Genomic DNA, 18,278 nt, shown 5'->3' on the forward strand with positions numbered 1-18,278 from the left:
AAAAAGAGCAAGCCCCGATCGGGCGGAGTCGGAGGTGGCTGAGGCTCCATCCCATCTGCCCAGCAGAGCCACGACACCGACTCGCCAGCAGGAGCAACCTTCAAGGGCTCTGATAGACCTGACGGGCGGCAGCGACGACAACGACGGCGGTGACAGCAGCGACGACAGCGGCGACGACAACGACGGAGGTCCCTCAGCTCCACCGGTCCATCGCGGAACGAGGACATCCCCCTGCACCGGCCAATGAGGACGACCCCGAGGGCGCTCGTCGGCAGTCTCTCTAAGGAGCAGTGGGCGAATGGAGAGGCGGCCAAGGACTGGTCCCCTCACGGTCTGGAGCCGGGTTTCATCCCCGAGTCCACAGCACGGAGAGGAGGCCACTGCCACCTACGAGACCCCATCGGCCAGCAGTTCCGACGAGGACGAGGAGGAATCGGACGAGGAGCAGCGGGGCCCCGGCCGCCCCAAGAAGAAGACTCAGAAATCGGACACCTGGAGGATGGCCCGAGAATTAGCCGAAATACCACCGGGGCCAGCAACTAGACTGCAGACCGGCCTCCGATTTATCAGTTATTGGAAAATATGGGATCTTGAGGTGACGGACTGATTGTGTTCACCAATGACAGATACAAGATCCACAATCGAAAATTCAGACGCAGCCTTGAGGACCAGCAGGGCAAAGTTACAAGCAGATTTAAGATTGCTGGAAGCTACTGTAGCCCAAAACAGGGGAGAAGTAGTCTTGATGAACGGCTATAGTCTCCCTTATGGTGCTGTAATCCTGGTCCCGATTGACGTTACCGAGAAGGAGAGAGTTGGAGGAATATCGGAAGAAGATGTGGCACGGACTCGAGCGGGGCCTGACGGCCAGCAACGAAGCATGAGAGAGTGGTGGTGTCAGGACTGAGATCGCCGGATCTGCCAAGGGACACCGCCAGATCAATTGCGGAGAACGGAGTGGTGAATATAGCCAGAACAACAGTCATTTCTTTGTGTTCAAAGAAGTGGTGGTGGTGGTTGACCCCCGTCTGCATCGACTCCGCACTGAGCAAGGGGTGAAATTGGCAGCTGAGATGGAGGAGCAATGCCGCATTAGCCATCCATCACAAGAAATCAAAAATATCCCTTAAAAATTCCCCAGAGTGAGGTTTCAAACACCACCCAGATAGGTAAAGCCAAGGCCGTGCAGCCACCCAGGATAAAGATAAAGGAGGCACCTGTTGAACCAGGGTCTCCGCAGCAAGGTACGTTAAGGAGTTCTCGTTTGAAGAGAGCCGCAGTGAACTGAAAAAACCCAATGGGAAGAGTCAAGAATGAGCAGCCGACGGTCCCGAAAGAAGAAGGACCGATGAAACCAGCTAAGATTCGACCGCTGAACTCCCCTGGAGAGAACCTCTTCGACAACAACAGTATGAGGACATCAGCGACTCGGAGGACGAAGAGGAGCAACCGGAGATCGAACATCCTGGAGAAGAAGAGGAAAGTGATCACGGCAGCATCTTCTCCGACCCGAAGCAACCACCGACAGAGCACAAGACACTCCGAACAGGACAGCACCGGGGTAAGAAGAAAGAAATGGAAACCTTTGACATCGAGAAACTTCTGAAAGACTGGCAAGAGACGTGACCTGGGGTCCAGTGCAGGCTAAGGACGGACGGCGTACGTATGTACCCGAGGTCGGCCAAACCGAGTACCAGATCCCGGCAGGATGGGCCAGCAGGTTGGGAGACCGGGTGCAGCTCGAGGTGGAAGCGACAATCGGAGAATGGGCTAACATCCTGATGACACCATCCTGCTCCACCCTGACAGCACACTATTCCCTGACTACCAACTTCAGGAACGCATACATTGGAATTATGTATGATGTGATGCTGCGACGACTGAAGAAAGCCGCCTACAAGTACTCCAGGGAAACTCAACAGCAGCTGGACGAAGTGTCGGCTGATGAAGAGGAACCTCAGGCGACGTCTTCGGAGCCAGGACCGCAGATCCCGGCGAGACAACCAGAGGTGTCAGCTCAGCCACCTGCCACTAATACAGGACAGGACGCTTACGCCGAGCTGAAGAATCTAAGGCTGGTGATTAGGAGTAAAAACGCAGACGAAAACAATGAAGAATACTGAAAGATGTTTGGCCAACCGTGCTGTCTACCACCAACCATGAGGAGCCAAAAAGTTGTGGCTGACCAGCGTGACCACGGACCCGATGGTTGGAACGATTCAGCACAGAGCAACTATGAAAGGCTGGTGTTGGAGGACATGGATGATGAAGAGTCCCAGGTGAAGAGGCCAGAGGACGGCTGGACAGAGGAAGCCGGTTGGAACCGCTTTGGCACACACTTAAGCAGACCGTTTCCCCTGCGAGATATGTGAAGGTACTGCGTGAGGTGACAAAAGGACGCAGAGGAGAGATCGTGTTCGTGAAGTTGCCAGTGAGAAGCACAACGTCGCTCAGATGGATGTAGCAGTGCAAGGATTCGACCTGGAACAGCAGTACTACGAGGACAAAAGGAAGAAGGAGGCTAGCCAACCGGCAAAGCCACCTGGAAGGGTTAACATCAGACAACCATCTAACTTCCAGGGTAGACCGTTCCAGCAAGGAGCACCGCCATCCAACTTCCAGAGCAGACCGTTTCAACAAGGAGCACCGCCATCCAACTTCCGGAACCGGCCGTTCCAGCAGAAACCACCAGGACCACAAGGGAAACCGACCAACCCTCCGGCTTCATCAAACCAGCCAGGAAAAGGTCAGTTCCTGACAGATGAGGAGTATAGGAAATTGAGCCCAGAAGAGAGGACGGCCCTCCGTGAGTCCCGTAAAGCCGGGGCCGGAGGGTCACCAAAGTAATGGCGTCCAGGTCGCGGGTCATTCTAGAAAATGCCTACTGGGAGGGGGACGAAATCTACGCTAAAGTGGAGGGAGTACCCTACCTGGTGGACACAGGAGCGGAGGTGTCTATGACCCGCAAAGACCTAAAAACAGCAGGACACCTGAAGGTTCAGTTTGCTAATGGAAAAGTAGAAGAAATGCCGTATGGGACCTGGAAAGGAGTAGTGTGGGTGAAAGGTCCCTACAATCTCCTCACAGTAAAGACTTAGACGAACTCAGTAAAAAGAAAGGCACACATCGCCGACTGGAGCGAAGGCTGACAAGCTTGAAAGCAAGATTGGTGAAAGTCGGCCCGACCCAAACAGGATCAGAAGCAAGACTGGTACAAACCGGTCGACATACCAACGGTGACAGAACAGAAACTTGAAGAGAGTGACTTCTCCCCGGCTGGGAAAGAGAAGCTGCGTGAGATCATCGTTACGGCGCAGGTGGCACGGTTCAAGAACGATTGTGGAGATTTGGGCCCAAAGTTTGTTCATCACATCGAAGGTGGGGTTCATCCACCTGTTCGGCAGTACCCGTTGAACCCAGGAGCAGTCGAGGAGATGGACAAGATCGTGAAGGAACTGGGTGCCCTAGAGATCATCAGAGAGGAACTCAACCCGATCACCAACAGCCCCATCCAGGCGGTGAAGAAACCTGAATCGGCTGGAGGGGGTTGGAGGCCAGTTATCAACTTCAAGGCCCTGAATCGGAGAACAATAGCAAACCGAGCCAGTCTAATCAATCCACAAGGAGCGCTGAAAACTCTTCGAGTCAAGAAGTTCAAGTCTTGCATCGACCTAGCTAATGGATTTTTCTCCCTACGCCTCGCCAGACAATCGCAAGGTAAAACTGCATTCACCCACAAAGGCAAAAGCTATGTGTGGCAAAGGTTACCCCAGGGCTACAAGAACTCCCCAAATGTGTTCCAGTCAGCAGTGATGGAAGTACTGGGGGACGTAGGTGCTACTGTGTACATTGATGATGTTTTTATTGCTGATGACACAGAAGAAGAACACCTAGAAAGGCTACAAAAAGTGTTGAAAACCTCACCAAGGCAGGTTGAAACTAAACCTCAAGAAATGTCAATTTGGACAGTTCCAGTGAACTATCTGGGTTTCCAAGTCACGTCGGACTTGGGACTCTCGGATGGGTACAGAGAAAAGCTGACGAACATTCAACCACCTCAGTCAGAAAATGACTTACAGAAAATATTGGGATGTGCAACTATGTCAGAGACCATGTGCCCAACTATCAGAAATATGCCAAACCCTTGTACCACTGCCTGAGGAAAAGTGAGGACGATGAGAAAGACGGAAAAAGACCCTGGGTTTGGACAGCAGCCAATCAACAGAACCTAGAGGAACTGAGAAGGGCCATTCAAGCAGCTGTGAGATGGAGCCAAGAGTTTTCAGAAAGACTAGTGGCAGAAATCAGCTGCGAGAATGACGATGCCATGATCAAAGTGAGTAACGAAAATGGAGGCTTGGTTACCCTGTGGAGTTACACCCTAACTTCTGTTGAAAGAAATACCCGCAGGAGAGAAAGAGCTAGCGGTGTTAGCCGCTATTGGGGTGTGCTGAAAGATTTAGCACAAGGACAACCAGTTAAAGTCATCACACAAAGCCAAGTTCACAAGTACCTAAGAAAAGGGACTGTGGAAAGTACTAAAGCAACCAATACTCGGTGGGGAAGATGGGAGGACATCTTGCTGGACCCGGAGCTTGAAATTGGGCCAGCACAACCCACCAGTAAGAAAAAACCACAAGAAAACCTGAGAAGCCAGGACAACCGGAATGGACAATCTACACCGATGGATCCAGAAAGGGGTCCGACCAGTCGGCATACTGGGGATTTATTCTGAAGCAGGATGGCAAAGAGAAATGCCGTCAGAAAGGAAAGGCCCCCGGTAGTGCTCAAGCCGGAGAAGTGACGGCAGTACTGGAAGGATTGCTGGAGCTGGTGAAAAGGAAAATCAAAAGTGCCAGGTTAGTAACCGACAGTTACTACTGTGCTCAGGCCCTTAGAGAGGACTTGGCCATTTGGGAAGAAAATGGTTTCGAGACAGCAAAGGGCAAGCCAGTGGCACACAAAGACTTGTGGAAAAAGATTGCTGAGCTAAAACTGCAGTTGGAAATAGATGTTGAGCATCAAAGAGCACACACGCATGAGGGAGCTCATTGGCGTGGGAATGATGAAGTGGACTGTTATGTCCAACAAAGAAAGATCGTCTTTGTCGGTACCGAGAAGTGGGACAGTACTCCCAGAGGACGGGAGGTCCCAGAAGAATACGTGGTCGAGGTCGTGCGGAGCGTGCATGAGGCCCTTGGACATGCAGGCGTGCGACCTACACGTAAGGAACTGGAGGAGCAAGACCTTTGGATCCCAGTGAAACAAGTCCAACGCGTGCTAAGGGACTGTGAAGTGTGTGGTCAATACAACGCAGGTCGCCGAGGGCAGCGGATGGATGGGTTGTCCATCAAAAGCACGGTCCCCTGGGGCTCAGTCTGCATGGATGTTGCAGGTCCCATGGGGATAACAGGAAGGAGAGGTGAGAAGTACCTCTTAGTGCTGGTGGATTCTATGTCGGGGTTTGTAACTACAAAAGCAGCCAGGAAAGCAAACGGCAATAGCGTTGTCGGCATGCTGGAACAAGTATGCAGTGCCCTGGGAATCCCGAAAGAGCTGCGCACGGACAATGGGACTCATTTCCGTAATTCACAGGTTGACCAGTGGTGTCAGAAGTATGGAGTATGCGAGTTTACTCGCCACCCTACACCCCACAAGCTAACGGAGTGGTGGAACGAGCCATTGGGTTAGTAAAAGCTGGATAGCTAAAAATGCTAACACCAACAGTGGAGCACCCAAGCGGTGGAAATAGGGCAGGCCCTGAACGACAGAAGCAGAGCCGAAAGACCCGCCCCTGCGATGGAACTCAACCAACGGCCGTTCACCACGAAGGAAGTGGGGCGGGGCTCCAGCGACAAAAAGGAGAAGCTGACGCCCAGAGTGCCATTCCGAGAGGGACAGCGCGTGTGGGTCAAAGCAAGAGAGCAACCTGTACATGCAGCAGTAAAACCCAAGTTTGAGACAACTGACATCGTCAAGCAAGTACTGGATAGGAACACAGTATTGCTGGAAAGAAAAGGGATCCAAGGAGTTGAGCAGCTCAAGCCAGTCCCTGACTAAAGCGAAACAGAAGCCGGTGAAATGGCCAGTGAATCATGTACCATTCCACCCTATCTCGGACTGGCCACCGTGAAAGGGGTGGTTGTAATTAGAAGAACACCTTCAGGGATTTGGGCAGGACGAGCCCTGAAGAAATTGGATTGGGCTAAAAATGGAGTCCTGTCGGAGGAGAGAGATGCTGGTTTGGGGAAAGCTAAAAGCGGCTGTCCGGTTTGTTTAACGGACCACCATCTCCCCATTATCTGGGAAGGACCGGCCGTGAGAAGCCAAGGCACCAGGGGGCTACCGCAGAGATGCTACAACATCTTCGTGTCTCCCCGGTCACGGTATTGAACAATACAATCTGTGGGAACTGCCGAGTGGGGTACCTGCCCCGGCTTAAGTTGGAAACCCAATGGGGGTGGCTCAAGGAAGAACCAAGAACTTGTTATTGCACGTGGGATGGAATGAGCTACACCACTGTCCTGTGTGCGGAACAGCTGAGGAGCGGAGAGGTAACACTGACAGGCGAAGCTGAGGGGTGGCAAGTGACAAGGTTTTATAGCTCGCTGCGATATTACAGAACCTATGGGCGAGTGCAATCGAACTATGGGAGTCCCATACCGATAATATTACCAGGACCTTCCGCTCCCCCGAACACCCCGGAAGAAGCAGACCCATGGGTGTGGAGGAGGGAAGAAGGACCGCATGATGTCCTGTGGGATTCTGTTCAAGCCGCCTGGCCGTATGACGCTGCTAGAGCTTCCCCGTCATTTCCACCATTGAATGCCAACCACTCTCCTGTGGTCTTCCGGGTACATCGGCCTCATGCATACCAACCATCAGCTGAGGAGCTAAGTGCACTCCCAGATGACGCCCGAGAGCAAGCCGTTAACGGTGGGTGGACAGGCCCCTGGGAACTGACCACCTGGGCACATCTGATTTTGGAGGTCATCAATGACTGCACAATACCATAGTAGATCTGCCGGATGCACCAAGGGAAGATGGGGTGCGCAGCTCAGATATGTATTACTACACCACTGAAGTGGACGGGTGGGGCAGCAACGCGGTGAGACCAAAGGAAGTCTTGCCTGTACTGGGTGACAGCGGAATCCCAGTTTCGGGATGGAGTTTTGCAACACCCGGGAGGCGTGGCTCACAGGGCGGGTACGCCCTCTGATCCTAGCACCTCCTGTCACGTCCAGCTGTCAGTGCGCATGATCACCGTCCCCTATAAAGGGATCTACTCAGTCGGAGCCCATCAAAGTGGTACCAGACGAGCAGACTTACGCCACCGTGTCCAGTACGGAGCCGGAGCCTCCCAAGAAGAAACCCAAAACTCACGCCTGGCAGAAGCTCGCCTCAGCATTTCCATGGAGAAACAAACCAAGACTGATGGACACCGGACGGAGGAAAACGAGTCGTCAAGTCTAAGGTCAGCAAAAACCAAAAAACGAAAGGGAAAGTGTTTTTGACTAGATTGTTCAAAGTGGGGGGGAGTCTCATCGGGACTATCAGACAAGGCCCGTTTTTGACTCCCTACCACCTCCATTCTACTCGATATGCCAAGAGAAGATTTCAGTTTCCAATCCGCTTACCGAGGCCTATTTCTCAATACTCATATACTCCGACCCACCAATTTCCAAACACAAAGGTGGGAAAGTGAAGAATACACGACGCCCCCCCACAAGCCATTTTTTTTCCCCGCCGCCTGCTTGGCAAGGAAGGATCCCAACACGGTTAATTTGCATCAATCTCACCATGTGTCCAGATCTCTACCATGGACTTTTAATACAGTGTACAGGGTACGGGGATCGAGCTGCGGATTATGGGGTCCCCATTATCTTGAACCACTGCAAGGACTGTATTGTGAAATTTCGATTAACGGTATGATCATTGGACCACTCACCAGTATGGCGAAAACCATAAAAAGAGAAATGCACCAGAAGTTATATTTAATAATACCAACTTCCATTGTTGGAAAGATAGGGTCTACCCCAATCCACCACACCAGAGGATTTTACTCCGTCATCCTGGGGGTACCGCACCAGACTCTGCATGGACAATCATTGTACACCTACATCTCAGTACCTGCCCCAATAGGGTACAAACACGAATCCTGGTATGACCAGCTGAAAACTGGCACCGCCCAAGGCCCGTTTCCTCGGCCACTACTAGGGTGTTCCACTGGAAGTGGGTGTGGAGGGGGTTGGAGCCTGATTTACCCTACCCCTCTCCCATATTAAGCATGCTGCAGGGAAGCCACCAGACGGGTTGGAAAGAACCCTGCCACCAGCCTCAAGGCTTTGAAAAGATCTGTGCAACCTGATACATCGATCCCAGAGAATCACTATCTGGCCCTTGCTAACAGGATGGAGCTACCTGCCGCAAGCCTACAGACCCGGAGTTGCTGGATGTCATCGGAATCGACAGCTCTACTGACACTGACGACGACTCGGAAACCTCTAACGAACCTTTGCTACGGAAAACGACTACGATAACCGGAAAATCCCTATGCCTGAAAGGGCTGCTAACGCTTCTTGCCCTGCTGTTTGCTGCTGCTGTTCTTGCTACTATCTTCTACTTCATCGGAGTTGGACCGTGGTATCTTACGCATACAAGAGTCACCTATGGACATTCCAAGTACGCTAACTTCAATGTTGGAATACAAGCACCACGGCTATTTTTGTGCCATGGGACAACGAAACTTCTGTCCAGAATCGAACCGGACTGTTCGCAAGACAACGGAAAAAGTACGTGGAACGCCGAGCTTTCGGATTGAACGACTCCACTCTGGACGACCTTCTGAATCGCACCTGGGAGATCTACAACTATGACTTCCTCGACACCGGAGTGCTCTGCTGGATACGGGTTCTGCAAAACAAAGAACGACGGACCGTCAGATGCAACTGGATTCACCCGGACCGAGGTATGCCAGAATGGCATTGCAACATGGCTTGTCGATCGCTGCTATTGCCAATCAAGGGTACTGGGATACCGAAGTAGTATACCCAGCCCCACACAGGTCCTCAGGCTGTCGAGCCTGGCTTCCCCGAGAGGAGTTTTGGGGAGATATCACCTGAACTGCAGGGTGGATGACACCATCCCAACAGCACCGCGGGGAACTGGACCTTCCGAAATGCCTCCCGAGGTACTTCCAGTCACAATGACGCCGCCTACACCAATTTGACTAACATGACGGCTTTCCTGATCAGACAAGGACCTAGACGTTTATGTATCAGCCGAGCAACAGCACTGTTACAAACACCACTTTCTTGGTTAAATCCTTGCCTCTGGAACAAGTTTGTGAAATGTGCGGACAGAATATATAGTATCAGCCATAGAAGTACTGGGCTGATTTTTGGCACTCTACACGTCCACACCCGTACAGAAATTGAACCCTGGCTGAACAACACGTTCCCGTGGACATACATAGCCAAAGACCAAACGTTCTTTATGGGAGACTTCCCAGAGGGGACAGTTCGCTCTCACACTGGATTAACGGATCTACACATTGCCAACTTGCGTACACAACGCCTTCCACTCCTGATGACCTTCACGTCCTAAAACGGACTTTGCAAAAATTGACAAGTGTGTTGCGCACAGAATTTTTGAGAGCCTAAATGACACCTGCTGGAAGAAAACCCTCTCATCGCCACGGTGCGACCTCTGGCAGGTCGGCAACGCTTTGCACTCTACCTGGAGGTATAACTGCCCTGATCCTGATAAAGCTCCTACGGCTAAATGGGCCCTACGAGCCTGGTACGAGGATTACTATCGAAAATGGGACTACGAGTGGTGGGGACTCCAACAACATGAGTTTGAAGCCTGGGTAACACCATGCCTTACAGAATCAACAAACTATTGGGTCAAGTACCAGTACATCGCTACGGTCTACTCTAAGGAACGCATGATTTGGCCTGGGATTTTTTGGAGACCGGACAGTTACGTCAGCCCAAGACCTTGGCGCATGACTTGTAAAAACAACACCAGAAATATCCTTGAATGTGTAATAGGTTTGGCCAGACGACCCTGCGGAGAGCTCCGAGGTTGGGAAAGTACTGCAAAGACCATTATGCAGACGAGTATGACACTCACTCTTCTGAGGTTACTTGGCGAAAGTTCAATGGAACATGGCGAAGGGCGATAGTGAGCGGACGGACCTGCACCGATGCAATTCTAGGATATCATCTCCAGAAGCGCAAGAACATCTTGGTCTTCCGTTCCGTTCATCCCAATCCCTTATAGCCATCGCAGAAGGACATGCTTTCCGAAAAGTCTGTGTGATGGCAATAGACTCAGGGTTTGACTGGGTAGGACCTAACCTTTTGTATTCCAATCTCACCTGCTCAACCACTACAGAGAATTGGCAAAAATGTGGAGAAGGCTCTGATCAACATGACTGTTACTGGTACGAGACTATGGGGGCAACATTGGTGGCCGCTATTTCTGAGGTTGCGGAAGAAGTTGCTCATGTGGTGGAAGAGGCCTCAACATTGTTGAACAATGGTTGATGAGTGCTTTGAGTCTGCTGTGGCCATACCTCTTGGGCCTCCTGGGCGTCGCTGTGGCGTTGATCATCGGTAAAATCGTCCTGGAGGCGTGGCTAAAAGCACTGTGTCGTTGTAAAAAGAGGAACTACCAGCCCCTCCCCCGAAGGAGGAGCCTACTTCTGCATAAGAGAGAGCTGCCGTGTGCCTGCGAGCCATTCAACCTTCACCGCAGCTGCCGAGAAGACCTGATCCAGAGCAACCATCATCGGACATCATGGAAACCAACTCTTCCTAACTCTTCAACCAACTCGTCGATCCTAACTCACTTTTTGCACCAATTCAAGTGAGTACCCTTGAGCATTTAGGGATTACCCTGGCCTGGGTAGTCTTCTGCCACACCGGTCCTTGGCCTAAGGGACACCTATGAGGATCTTCGTCGCGCTACAAGGATATGCCAAGCTGATCCTCCGTCCCATCGTTCTCCACAAATGGGGGTTGGCTTCATCCCTTTTCGCTTGTTACTGATGGGCCGTACCCGTTAATTGGCGCAGGGGTGTTGTGGTCTGCCTATGGCTCATCACCGATACCGCAGCCCTGATATTGGAATTGGTCCTTGGGGGCGCACAAGCAACACGAACCGCCCCATTTAAGATCCTCACAGCTATTCTAGAAGGGCTTTTCGCAGTATCTATCCTCATCTACTTAGCGCGCCAGGCCTTGTCTATCAAGGGTCGGGGACGGCGAATTTGGATGCAAAAGTGGATAATTCTGGCTCTTTGGGCAACGGTTTGGGGGATCCTGGTGGTCCTCTACTGGCTCCATGAGACCTCGGACCTGGCAATTGTTGTATGGCTGATGACCTACGCGGCAATATTCCATGATTCAGCTCATGTCTATGATCGAGGTGAACCAGCTCCAGATCATGACATTCCGGCTCCTGTGATTAATTCACCTTGGCTCGCAAAACAAGCCGGCACACGGGCTTAAACCAGCCTACTCTCTCAGCTTTCGCTTTTGCATTTTCGTCGTTGTAAGTAAATGTAGTTAATCAATAACCACTGATCATGAAGTTACCTGGGTTACTGTTTCTCCTCAGGCATCAACCTGCTGTGTGGGGTGTGGAATACTGCAGAATCTTATGGATTCATTTGGGTTGCATCGTCTTCCCGTGGTGTCACAAATGCGTGAGCAGCATCATTCACCGATGTAACGGCAATCTCTGCGCCACTGGGCTGAGAGGATTTGCCCTACATAGCGGATTCCACATCTAGATCCCTGGAACGGGTGCACAAAATCGTGTGGACCTCTGCGTTTGGCCAGAAGACGAAGACTTACAACATCTCCGTACGGGACTACAGCTGCCCATATTCAAGTTATGGGAACACCAGCTTACTCGGCAATGCCTCCCAACTTTACATCTTCTGGATGGACGAGTTGTGGCAGTGGGCACTACCTGCCGCCTACATGTCCCATGTCTCCGGATTTGTTTATTGACGTCGGATGCCAAGCCTGCAGTGCAACTAACGTGAAAGTACCCAAACTGAGACCTCAGTTCATCTCACCAAGCATGCCAGACTGAGGACACCCTTTCCCCATCATCTCCATCACCAAGTGATATGGATTTCCAGGATCTGCTGGCAGAGTTGGACAGCTACTGCAACAACCCATCAACCGGCCAGACTTCGGGATGGACCTGCCTCGCCTCTGCAGCCCCGCGGAACGAACCACCCTTTCCGTCTCAGGTGGATCTACACTTGACAACGATTTGGGCGCAGAAATCTGGCTTTCTCCGCCGTCCAATCTGACGGAGTATGAGGTTGTGGATTCCTGGACACCTTCATCATCTCCGGTTACCTGCTACGAGCGGGACATCCTGACTGCCGACTGTGGTGATGGGCTTGACCTCTTTTGACTTTGGACTGTGGTTTCTGCGAAGCACCGTCCGATCTCAAGGAGGGGGTGTCAAGAAAACTGGCATAGGGTGTGAGATCTTTCCGGGTGCATGCAGAAAAGGTGCATAGAGGCCTGAGAGAGAATAAGTAATCTTGTAGTTGATTAAAAGTTAATTAAGTTGAATATGAATGAATATAATTAGTAAAGACTACCAATAATCACTAATAACCTTCTGAAATGTACTTTTTCTGAAATATGATCTGTAATGATTTCTGTAATGATTTAACTTGATTTCTGTAATGATTTAACTATGAAACGATTATGGTATGAATTATAATAAGTGAGAGATGTGATTAATTATTAACTAAGGATCAAACTTGTGATAATTTAAAGTCAATGTTCAAATGGGTTTAATACAGGTTAAATGTGTTTAATGATTGTAACAGATGGAAAAGTGAGTTAGAGAAAGAAGAGGAATGTATGGGTGAGGTCCTGAAACAGGAAATGTCGCAAGCAGTTCTGACAGATGGCCAGCGCACAGGATGGTAGTGGTGAGTTTGGCTGAAGCAACGGAAAAGAGGAAGTACGGGAACTTTCCACTATGGTCAGCAAAAACAGGTTGGGAAATGTGGGGGCTTTTTCATGAGAGACAGCAGATTGAGGAAGTCACGTAGACAAATCCTCTCATACACACACAGGGTGGAGAAATGTATAAAAAGAGCCCGAAAAGAGGAACCAGCTGTTCCCAGTCCGGCGGCGCAGAAGGAGAAACAACTTGCAGAAGCAGATTAAACTACGGACCGCACTGCAGAACCACGGGGAAGCTCGGACTTCACACCGCCAAGAAAGGACTGGGTCCCATCGCCCCACCTCTGGTTCTTTATTCGACTGTTGGTCTCGTCTCAACCCAGCCATCTCAGACTCCGCAACAAGACTTGGAGGAAGGACAAAGGTCCCTCAGGGATGAGGAATTGGGTTTCACAAAAAGGATTCGGACCCGTTCTGCTTTGTCTCCTTTCTACGAAGGGTTTTTCCACACAAGGCAAAGACCTCAACCAAGGCTGCCAGAAATTCCTGTTGCCAAAAGATCCACCATCGCCTGGGTATGAATTGAATCTGCTCATTGAAATTTCATTTCAGAACGTGCGACTTAACTGCTAGGGAAAGGAATCAGGGTAGTATGATTGTACATGTAAATTTTATTACGCTGTTTTTGAACTATATACGATTGATTATTGATTTGTATGTCGCATATCCCTGCTTAAGCTTGCTTAATAAATTTATACTATAAAATTCTAATGAGGTTGGTGGACATTGGAATTAATAGAGTCATTTAATCTTTGTCCAGTTCTTTTAATTAAGGTAAACTAATGTACATGATTCCAGTAAATAGGAGGCTTCATAATTTCCTTTGGTGAGAGTAAATAATGACCCTGGGACTTACATCTAAGTCACTAAACATAATCTAGCCGGTTCCAAGTGCAAGTTACGATTTAGAAAGTGGGCTACCGTTAACAGAAGTGGTTATTGGAATTATGCAGCTGCGAGGGCTACTCAGCTGATTGTTTCTTAACTGTAAAGGGTCATAACTTCTGGATTGGAGGTAGTTAGAGCTAGACGAATCACTTTCGCCACCAGTTTAAATAGATTATCTCTTGTAGAGTACTTTTAGGGTAATACCCAGGTCTCAGAGATTTTCCGGACCTGTTAGACGGAGAACTGGTCAATAGGCAGCCCTGTGAAGTAGTGAGGAGTGGGCGGGGGCTGACTATTGCAGGATAACCTTCAAATCAGACAGAGATGTTGTGCTTTGTCTAATTACTAATGCTGAATCTAGATACATTGTTGTGGAAGGGATAAAAGCCCTTGGGTGGGGTGTGCATGTGTGTTGCCGTTCCTTTAAGAATGAAAGGGACTGTTAAACAAGTTGGGTCTACAAACATGGTTGCACTTCTGAAGCATCATGTAGCCTCTGGGCAGTCAGATCACCTTCAATTTAAATTGTGTTTCTTATTAAAGCCTTTAAAAATAATTCATTCACAAAATAGAACAGTGGCTAAATGGATTATCCATGACCAATACTCAGAGTTTGAAAGGTGCACATCTGTGTAAGTAGGAATGGTGAGTCCGTGGATCACAGTGAGGAAATACTTGTGAATTTTGAAGAACAGGTGATAAAATCTTTACATGGAAAATGTTTGCTGAGACACCCTGCAGTGCCTGAACCACTCACTTCCATTTGCCCGTAAGCACAACCACCGAATGCTTCAATGAAAGTGTGAAAGGAAGAAAACTGTGGCTGTACTGGGCAGCCCTCAGGTCTGAATATATTTGGCAGTATTAAGATGAAGAAAGACCTCACCATGTAAAAGCATGCTTGTTGAGCAAAACCTTTCTGGGATAAGTAATGCTTTAAAAGATGCTGTGAAATTGAGGTCATAAAAGGGAAGAAACAACCGGGTGCCAAAAATATTAGACAGGAGTCTTGATATCTTTTCCCTTCAGAGAAGTAATTTTTTTTCTTTATCTGACACTTTGTTGCTCTGTCTTCTTCTCTCTCTTCTCCTCCTTTCTCTTTGGCACTCTTATCATAACCGTAGCACCCTCTGCTATCTCCTGAGCCATCTCTGACAGGCATAATGTTCAAAGCAGAGCAGTTTTGGTTATTTAAGTCCAAGTGTTAAGTGTTTCAGCATGCTTGTTTTCTGATTGTGCGTGTCTCTGTGCATCCATGTAAAATGTATTTCCCCCCCAAGCCCTCTAGAGGAACCGTATCCTCCTTCCAGTCAATTGAGAAGGTTTTCATGTCTAGCACCCTGTGCTGCTACAGGCAGTGAGCATGTAGAAGGATGTTTGAGGCTAAAGAAAGAGCCCTTTCTTTATTTAGAAATTCACATTTGTTACTGCATGTAGACTGTAGCCAAGTCATAATGCTTTTATGTCTGAAAGGACAAAGAAAGAAAAGATTATTAAACTTTCTGGTGTAGCTATTGTGTATTCGTGGTCAAGTAGATACTCAAGCGATCAGCTAAAGACTCTGCTAAAAATGTTAATTTATCCAAATTTGAGTGAATTTAAGAACTGCATTATATGACAAACTCAACATAATTCTCTTAAACAATTTAAGGTGAGGGAATGTGAAAGTCATTTTCTCTTAGGCCATGGTTTCTTAACCAGAAAAAGGTGGACCGCTCCACCTTCTTCCAGATGGGGTCAGTCTTTCTCTGAAACAGATGAGCTTGATTATCTGTCCACTAGCATTCCCATAGTCACACGCCCACACACACCAGTGAGGAACAGACTGTAATGGAGAGGCTAAGAACTGGGATAGAACCGAACCAGACATTAACCAGTTAGAGTGAGACTTGCCAATACTGGGGTAGCTCAGACTAGAGCCACTGCTCTTGTGGTTCAGGCATGTGACAATGAAAGGTCCTCAGGAGAAGGATGTCTGGGTTCCTTCTGGACTTGTTGCTCCTACTGGACTAATGGAAGTTTTTTGGATGGATACAGGCTTATTTATTACGCTGTGTTTCAGTTATTCCACTAACTGAGTTTAAATATCCTATGGTAGTGATCATAATGACAGATTAAAAAACAGGTCAAATCTTCTTCACCAGATAAAAAATTAGCTGCAAATCTGTTATCAGTACCAAGACTCTGCTCTCTGGACTTGAACCATAGCATGACACTAAATGTTGTTTGGCTGAAACTGAGCCCTTTCAGTCACATCCCAAATGCCTATAAACAAAGCCCAAAAGCAAAATATACCAAAAGAGACAGCAGGGATTTTTTTTTTACCTGTGAAAAAAACCTGCATTTACAAAATGTAGAAAAATTTGTATCGTCCGACTTCCATCATTAAAGAAGCAGTAGCAAAAAATCGTTTATATACTTGCATGCTGCTACCGCTGCCGTCTGATCCAGACATGAATGCAAAATTAATTTTTCCCTACTGAAGACAAAAACCACAATGTAATTGATGTTAACCGTTTCATTTTTTGTCCCAAGTGCTAGTGTGAATGGTCATAAAAATGTGGGACTGCAACAGGCTGCTATTTTGAACAAATACGTTCACTATTTGCAGTTCCAAACAGCAAACAGGCATAGTTAGCGCCTAGCTGTGAACACAGTTAAGCGCCTAGCAGCTAAAGTGCCGGAGAGATATTTAACTCCATAGTTCACAGCCCAAAATAAATGCCTATGTTCCTCCATAAGCTGTTGGATCTGGGAATTAGCAACAGTTTTCTAACACTTCAACCACAGGAAATGTGGCATTCAGACAAAATTAGGAGATAAAGCTTTACACTTGAAGGTTCTCATATGAACAGCTAATAGTATAAAAAGTACATTTAGTTCCTTAGATTCTCCCTCAGTTAAATATGTTCACACTAAAGTTGACTAATTGTCACATATGCCCTAATAATACTTTCTTTCTTAATCACATGCAACTGTTTTATAAATCCATCTACAATACATTATTTCTCTTCCAAACACTTCTGCTCCTCTTTACAGCATAGTGACCCTATCAATTGCAGATTACTTTATCAGCGTGGTATCATCTAAATGCTTCTAAGGAGTTATTTAATTAATAGTAGCATCAATTAGACGTTTTAGTGTGGAATAGTCTAAATGTTATTCTATAGGATTTCATCAGCATTAATCTCCTAGGAGGCACTTACTGACTGCTACTCGCGCCTGAGTGTTATTTGAAAGGAATTCATTCACATTTGCTTTAATGGGGAGTTTTATTGCATCTTAATGTTGTTTTTAATTGTTTCAACTGCCATTGGTTTCAGCCGGGCATTCAGGAGTCAAATAAAGCACTAGAAATGGCCAATTAATGTGCGTTGTTTGTAAAAATGTTTGTTTTCCTGATCAGTTCCTAAGATGCACTTACTCTGCCAAGACTGAACAACTTCTTTTTGGATAGTTGCACAGGTTATTCACCCTCTCTGTGTAATCCTATGAGTTTGCTATATATTAACTATAAATAACTACATATTACATGGATTAACACAGTTGATGTGACATATTAAATTTCACCCCACTAAGGTATTAGTTGGAGAGCCTGGAATGCTCTTTCCGCTGCTTTCCTTGAATTAGAAGTCTGTCTGAGCCAGGATTCTGAATGCACACAAAGCAGGTGTTTCCACAGGTGTGGTTTGTGACTTAATAAGTTGATTAAGTTAAGTGGTTAATTAAACAATCAATTATCCCATCATCCCTTCTCCTGCACGCCATCACGGTCATCGCACCGCATTCGGCCTCTGTCCAAATCCTTGGCTTGGCTTCCAGAAATTTAAATGAGAGCACCTGTCCCTTGGATGAGTAGATGGATTAATGAATGCGTTGTAATATTAACTAAAAGGAGGGATAATGAATAAGTACGTATGGGTTGTGTAAGTTAATGTTTCTCCTAAGGCATTTATTTATATGAACAAATTAGCATCTGAGCAAAGTGAGTTTCAGTTTGACAACAAAAATACATAAAATAATTCAAAGTGAAATTTTGTAAAATACATTAAGATGCATAGAAAATTGAGAGAAAGGAAATTACACAAGTGAGATGTTTTAAATTAAGCTTCAAAAGCAATGATTGATTAAAACACATAATTAAGGCATCATGAAAATGAAGTGATAAAATAATTGGCATCAAATAGCAATAGCCTAACGTACATGAGCCAATAATTTCCATAAAGCTCCTACTCAGAGCTGCAATTTCCAAGCTGAGCTTCAACCTCACAGAGCCGCCGTCTCCCATGGCTCCCCCACTTAGTTCCTTCAGACTAGCAACCACGGCAATTAGCAAACACTTGCTAGAACTGCACACATCTGTTGAGCTCATAATAC

General features: G+C 47.8%; 2 protein-coding genes across 7 annotated transcripts in view; one reads left to right on the forward strand and one right to left on the reverse strand.

Moving 5' to 3' along the window:
• LOC116731563 (four and a half LIM domains protein 2-like) overlaps window positions 1-401 on the reverse strand; it is a 2,068-nt gene extending 1,667 nt beyond the window's left edge. The window contains 2 exon segments of the mRNA XM_032581386.1: window positions 124-280; window positions 331-401. Of these exon segments, the coding sequence (XP_032437277.1) occupies window positions 124-280; window positions 331-401 (228 nt within the window).
• csmd3b (CUB and Sushi multiple domains 3b) overlaps window positions 1-18,278 on the forward strand; it is a 642,306-nt gene that overhangs the window by 295,917 nt on the left and 328,111 nt on the right. The gene's annotated exons all lie outside the window — the stretch shown is intronic.

This window comes from Xiphophorus hellerii, chromosome 13, assembly GCF_003331165.1.
Source record: "Xiphophorus hellerii strain 12219 chromosome 13, Xiphophorus_hellerii-4.1, whole genome shotgun sequence".
NCBI classification, from domain to species: Eukaryota; Metazoa; Chordata; class Actinopteri; order Cyprinodontiformes; family Poeciliidae; genus Xiphophorus; species Xiphophorus hellerii.